Below are 6,230 nucleotides of genomic sequence, written 5' to 3'. Positions count from 1 at the left end.
AAAAGGAAAAAGAGAAATTTAAAGGAAAGGATAAGAAAAATGTTGTAGTCAAGAAAGAAGGAGAAAAGATCACATGTAAACATTTTTCTAAAGAAGGCCATGATGAAAACCATTGTTGGAAACTTCATGCTGAAATGAGACCCAAAAAATTTAATAATAAGGAGAAAGAAAAGATTGCCGCAACTACACAACAATATTTAGGATTTGATTCCGGGGATGAAACAAAGATTACAAACATGGGTTTGAAAGGTAAGGACATTGCAAGTACTAGTTCTTCAAATTGTCTCAATGATACTCAATATGAAAAAACAAGAATAGAGTTTTTCCACATTAGAGTCATTTCAAAACATACCAAGATAGATACAATGTTTGATAGTGGTTCACAAGCAAATCTTATCTCATAAGACATTGTCAATAAGTTCAATTTAGAAACCATTCCTCATCCTAAACCTTATCTTTTAGGTTGGGTGTGTGAGAATGAAAAATTGCAGGTGACAAGGAAATGCATACTTAGATTTGCAATCACTGCAATCTTTCTTGATGAGGTTGAACTTGATGTAGTTCCACTTGATATATGTGGCATTGTTTGGGAAGTCCATATCTTTATGATAAGAGAGCTATTTTTCATCGCAATGAGAACATATCATGTGTTCAAGAATGGGAATGAGTACATTATTAGAGCGCATAACAAGAAATCGAGTTTATCTCTTGTGGAGGATGGAGAAATGAAGAGGATTGTTAATGCTAATCGAAATTTTTCACTGTTAATGTTCAAACACAAAGATGTTGAGGAACCTAAAGCTTTTCAAGGATATGAATCAAGTTCGAAATTTGATTTCATTGAGGTTTCTAATTCATGTGATAAGACGTTTCAGGTGTCTAACAAGTTGTCTCCTAAAAGAGGTAAACAAAATGAAGTGCAATTGCAGCAGGATGCTTCATTGTTGAACACTGGCATGAACAAGAAGTTAGCGTTAAAACATGCAGAGGTCAAAAAGCAAATGCAAAGGCTATTTGACAAATAGGACTTTGGTTCTAAATTATATTCTTGTGGGTTTCATAATGTTTTGGCTTTGAAGAAGGATGGTGCATGTCGATGGCGATCACATTTGGTAAAGAGTCGAGCCAAGTGCAACACTGGACATGCGAAGCATCGTTATGGCGCAATGTTTAAGGTGAAGTGAATTTGAAACTGAATAAGTTTCATTTGATTGAAGGTCGAGGAGAGAATGTTCAAATTTCCTCAGCAGAAATTTTCTCATCTAAACATCTTGAAGAATTGCAGCAAGGTCCTATCTTTGACAGAAAGACAAAGACTTCAAAAGTGAAGTACATTCATGAGAAGCTCAAAGCGACAAAAACAAACAAATCCAAATGGGTTGAGGTTGGAAGGGTGAGGGAATTGTACCCTCATCTAATTGTTGATTGAAAATGAGCTTTTGGAGGTCCAAAAGCTTCCAATGGGGAGGAGTGATCCAGGGGATCAATTTAGTGCTCAAAATTCAAAATGTGCGGTAGAGCTCGAAACTTGAACGAATGGATAGATCTCGGCAATTTGAATCCAACGCAACTCATTTCACTCATAACCGATATCGTACGCTCTCGATATCATGTTTTGATCGAATTGGCAAACAACAAAAATTTTTGGAATTTGGGTTGCAGGTAAACCCAGTGAACAGTCCATACACTGATTGAGCATTTGACTAGGTGGGTGACTGTGTTTATGAGGCCCTATGGTTGGATGACACTTGTCTTGTTCTTATTGGTTGTTTGATGTGATTTTATTGGTTGAGTGTTGAACCAATGAGGGAGAGCCACGTGGGCCAATCGGTGGCTGCCACGTGGCCTCCTCTTATTGGAAAAATTTGGTTTATGGCCAGATTGGGCCTCCATGGGATTCAAACTTGTGACCTCCATCGAACAAAAACAGGCCCGCACCACTGCGCCACACATTGGTTCTTAACATATATGGTTAGAACCCCCATTTAAACTTTACAAAGTGCATAGTTGGGGGAGGGGGTTGGGCTAAGCCCTAGCCCCTGGCCACCCCAGCGCCCACGGGACCGCAAGCAGAGGGGCCAAGGGACTAGGCCTTAGTCTGACCCACGGCCACAGTGCGCAACACCAAACACCGACGGAGTTAGCATTAAGATCGAAGGCGGAAGGTTGGAAGGGGCTAGCCCCTGGGTCACATGACCCCATATACGACAATGGGTGCGACAATGAGGAGGGGGCTAGCCCCTGGGTCACATGACCCCATATACGACAATGGGTGCAGCAATGAGGAGGGGGCTAGTCCAAAGGCCACATGGCGGGCCACGGAACCAGGAGCATGGCAAAACCAAAGGGCACGGAGTTAGGCCCTAAAATCTCGCCCCCCTATGTGGTTATATGCACTAACGTGACCAAGTTTTTCAGAATTGGGGGCTTAATGGCCGAATTAACGGTCCTACAATTTTGTTCATTGAGCGGGATTATAGGTCAGATTTACGCATCGATTCTTGGTTTGGGATGCTCAAACCAGATTTAGGTCGAATTGTGAGATGACTAGCTAAAGAATTTGGAAAAAACTTGTAACAAGCATAACTTTCTCAATTTTTGACCAAATGAGGTGCAAAAAGAGCCTCTATAGGGGTTTTTGACAATTCTGGATCCATTGGGGACATTAGTTCTGTTGTCTGAGTATTATAAATCAATAAAACACACTTTTGAGCACTTAATGAAAGAAGCATTGTATTGAAAGTTGGACCAAGAGAGGTGTGAACTCCTTTATCATGTTTTGTGTTATGTGTTTCAAATATGGTTATTTGTCTCTATTTTGGCTGTAAATTTTGGCTTAAAACCACTTGCTTATGCATTTAGTAACTTGATCCATTACCCAAAACACATAAAAATTTCACTTGCAATTTGTATACCATCTTTAATTTTCAATTACAAATCACTCTCACCTACCAACCTTCATCAACACCCACGAAAGAAACCAACTTATTCATAATGGCTTTAGAAACCTCTAGGCTCTAAAATTGAAGAGGCGATCCTCGAAAAATGGCCCAAACCCTAAGCTCATCCACTAGCTCTCCCATTGGATCAAAATAAACAAACCAAGGTTTTAGTAATAAACTATCCCAACCCCAATTCCAAGAATGAGCTTATATTTGGGTGCAATTAGCGTCTGAATGAAAGATAAAGGTGATACATCCCCTAATAAAAAAATAAATAGTAGGCACATGCCCGAGGATGGGTTTGGCAAGAGCTAGAGACCCAATGGCATAGTGACAAATCCTTAAACAATTTTACTCTGAATCTGCCCAAAAGAGTTTTTTCGACATAATACATGATGTGACTAAGCCAATATCCATCCCAACAACCAAACTCATAGCTCCACTTTTCTTTCATATGTATTTACTCCTTTGTCTCGGTGGCACACAGCTCAGTAGGGCGGAGGGGGGCATTTGCAAAGCCTCGGGAACTAAAGTGAAAATAGGAGAACCAAACGAAAGAGGAGGCAAGGAAAGGAAAGTGGGAAGGGCAGTGGAAGAAGCTTGGGGAAGACATATGGCATGGGAGATACTCGTGGGACCATGCAAAAGGGCACATGTCACACCCAAAAAATCCCTAGAAAGATCCGGAAAGCCTTTTGCATTAATCGTTGAATATGTAATGGAAGGAGGGAAATAATCAATCTAGCTGCAAAAGATCGGTCCTCTAGGTGGACTAAGTTCCTAGTCCACTTGGTCCTCCTCCCAACAATCTATTTGGCATAAACCAAGAGGGGCCTTTTCAACCGAGGAGATTACAAATGAAACCAAATGTAGATAGGCTGGAGTGATGACCAAAATAAAACAAAGGAATAAAAAACAGAAAAAACCTTTGCAAAATCAAAAGAACAACAACGGGCCATGTGGGAGGTTAGACCCATCATCATTGCATGAAAAATATCATAAATATCTTTGTAGGACAATGCCTATACACCTACGAAAACACAGTTAAAGTCATCAAACCTATTTTTAACCTCAAACAATTTTGTTTTATTTTTCTCTTCCCTATTTATATAAACACGTGATATTACATTATTTATATTTTCTTAATAACTCCTTGAATACATTACATAGAATGTGATCCATATACATAACTTAATAATAACATGAAAATCATTTAAATGATTAATTCAAGCTATCATGTATAATAACTAAATGAATCTAATATAATACAAAATTTGAATAAAAATCATCAAACAAAAAATCACATATTAAACTGAAATCTCATCTCAATATATATGAGACTCTAATCCAACATGTACCAAACTCACCCTATCACATACTCATAAAATATATATATATATATAAAAAGCGCCCGTCGACCACCAATATAGTCCATTCAATGAAGTAATTTGAACTCAGTGTTTCAAGTACAAAAAACCACATATTTAAGATCAAATCTCCACATATGAGAGACTTGCTTTAATCCATCACAGTCATAGAAATTATAATACCATATTTATAATTACAAAGCCCACCTACCACCAATATAGAAATTATAATACCATATTTATAATTACAAAGCCCACCTACCACCAACATAGCCCGTTTAATGAAGTAATTTGAAACTAATGCTTCAAGTACATTGCTCAAAATTGGGGGGTGATGGTACAAGAGAATCCATCAAAGAATGAGAAGATGCACCCAAAGAAAGGGAAGAAACTGCCTGTGATATAGGCTGGGTAACCTCTGGCAACATGTTGTCTCTTGCCCAGAGCTCAATGTCACCATTGTCAGGAGAATGAAGTTCAGTTATGGCCACCAGTGCAGGAGTAGATGCAAAAGAAGAGGACGATATTTGTAATGTATTGATGCAATCCTCTGGAATGTCTTCAGTACCCCTGAGTTCACTCACTTGTCGTACAAGATCTCGGTTGAGACGTTGCAAGCTCAGAATGCACTTATTCTTCTCTTCCAATTCATCATGAATCTGAGAAACAAGGTCCTGGGAAGACTTGATGGTTGCATGAAGTTGAAATGTAATCTCCTGTAATAAAATGTTTTGGTTAATTAAACCAAAATAAGCAACTTGCAACTTATCAATAAGATCTTGCTGACTGGTTTGATTTTTTTGCAGGTGCATAACTTCATCAAGAAGTTGGGCATCGGAACCTTGCAAAGAAACAGCCTGTTCATCTTCATTGTCAAAGCCATCCATAATGGTCAAAAAATGCACTGAACCAGCTTTGCTATGCAATTAACAGATATCAGAACTTAAGCTTTCACACCAAAGATATGGCCAACAGATCCAACAACCTGCTCAAGAAAAAATATTCTATGGGTAAATAATTTTCCACCTCTCCTACAACAATCTTACATAAAAAGCAGAAAAATATTAGTCTCACAATACAGCAAGCCAAGAGGCTACCTACCTGTTCATGCAGCAGCAGGCCAGGGTTGAACATCAACAGTGGTATGTAAAGGAAGGGCCTCAGCCAATTCCAAGACCTTCTTTCTGTCCATTTGGTGAGAATATGAAATTGCAATCTTACCCAACTAAAGTTTGTTGCCTCATCACATAACAAATGCAATCAGATCATGAAAAATACAAATCCAACCAGAGAATTTTCCATGGGCAGAATTTCCTGATAGAGTAGCAGCTAGGGCACCAAAGGGAGAGAAGCCGTAACTGCTTACACTTGCAGATCTGTAGAAAGAAGGATTTACTGTGGAGGCTCTGAAACAGCTTATACTTCTAGGGAGATGCATCAAGATCAAGAACTGCACCTAGCATGTGCTAAGATAATTGCGCCAAGCATGTGCTCTTCTGAATGCGCACTGAAAAGAGAGATCACGTCATAGCCAGCCAGGACGGTCACGTGCTAGATTAGCATAAAACTGAACCGATCCAATTATGTAAAGACAATTTGCTCTCAGTACTGACCGGAAATAAGGTAAAGATTTCTATAATCTACAAAGCAGTTTTCGAAGTGACCCATGAGCAACCCATCCAAATAGGTGTGGTCTAATTATTATAAGTTTTGGAATTGTTAGTAATAATTTTGGCAATAATTTTTTTTTAGGTTTAGGTTTTTTTTTTTTTTTTAATTTGTTTTTAAATATATAAATAAATTTAGTGTTTTTATTTTTTAAAGATATATCATTGTGTAAAATTTACCCATAAAATTAATAATTTCAACAACAATTTTTGATAATTTCAACAATTTTTTGCTCAATTTTGGACTAAATTAT

General features: G+C 38.2%; 1 protein-coding gene across 1 annotated transcript; it reads right to left on the bottom strand.

The window, feature by feature from the left end:
• Window positions 1–4,517: 4,517 nt before the first annotated feature.
• Window positions 4,518–5,894, bottom strand: LOC149234355 (uncharacterized). The gene is made up of 2 exons (XM_089461154.1): window positions 5,411–5,894; window positions 4,518–5,294 (listed from the first exon to the last, which is right to left on the bottom strand). Exon 2 carries the CDS (start codon window positions 5,194–5,196, stop codon window positions 4,615–4,617), a length of 582 nt encoding a protein of 193 aa, XP_089317280.1. The 5' UTR covers window positions 5,197–5,294; window positions 5,411–5,894; the 3' UTR covers window positions 4,518–4,614.
• Between the last annotated feature and the right edge of the window lie 336 nt (window positions 5,895–6,230).

This window comes from Pinus tabuliformis, chromosome 8 (genome assembly GCF_031772625.1).
Source record: "Pinus tabuliformis cultivar Carrire ecotype Pingquan chromosome 8, CPIR1, whole genome shotgun sequence".
In the NCBI taxonomy this organism is placed as follows: Eukaryota; Viridiplantae; Streptophyta; class Pinopsida; order Pinales; family Pinaceae; genus Pinus; species Pinus tabuliformis.
The sequence above is the reverse complement of the archived record's forward strand: the minus strand, read 5'-3'. Positions and strand labels throughout refer to the sequence as shown.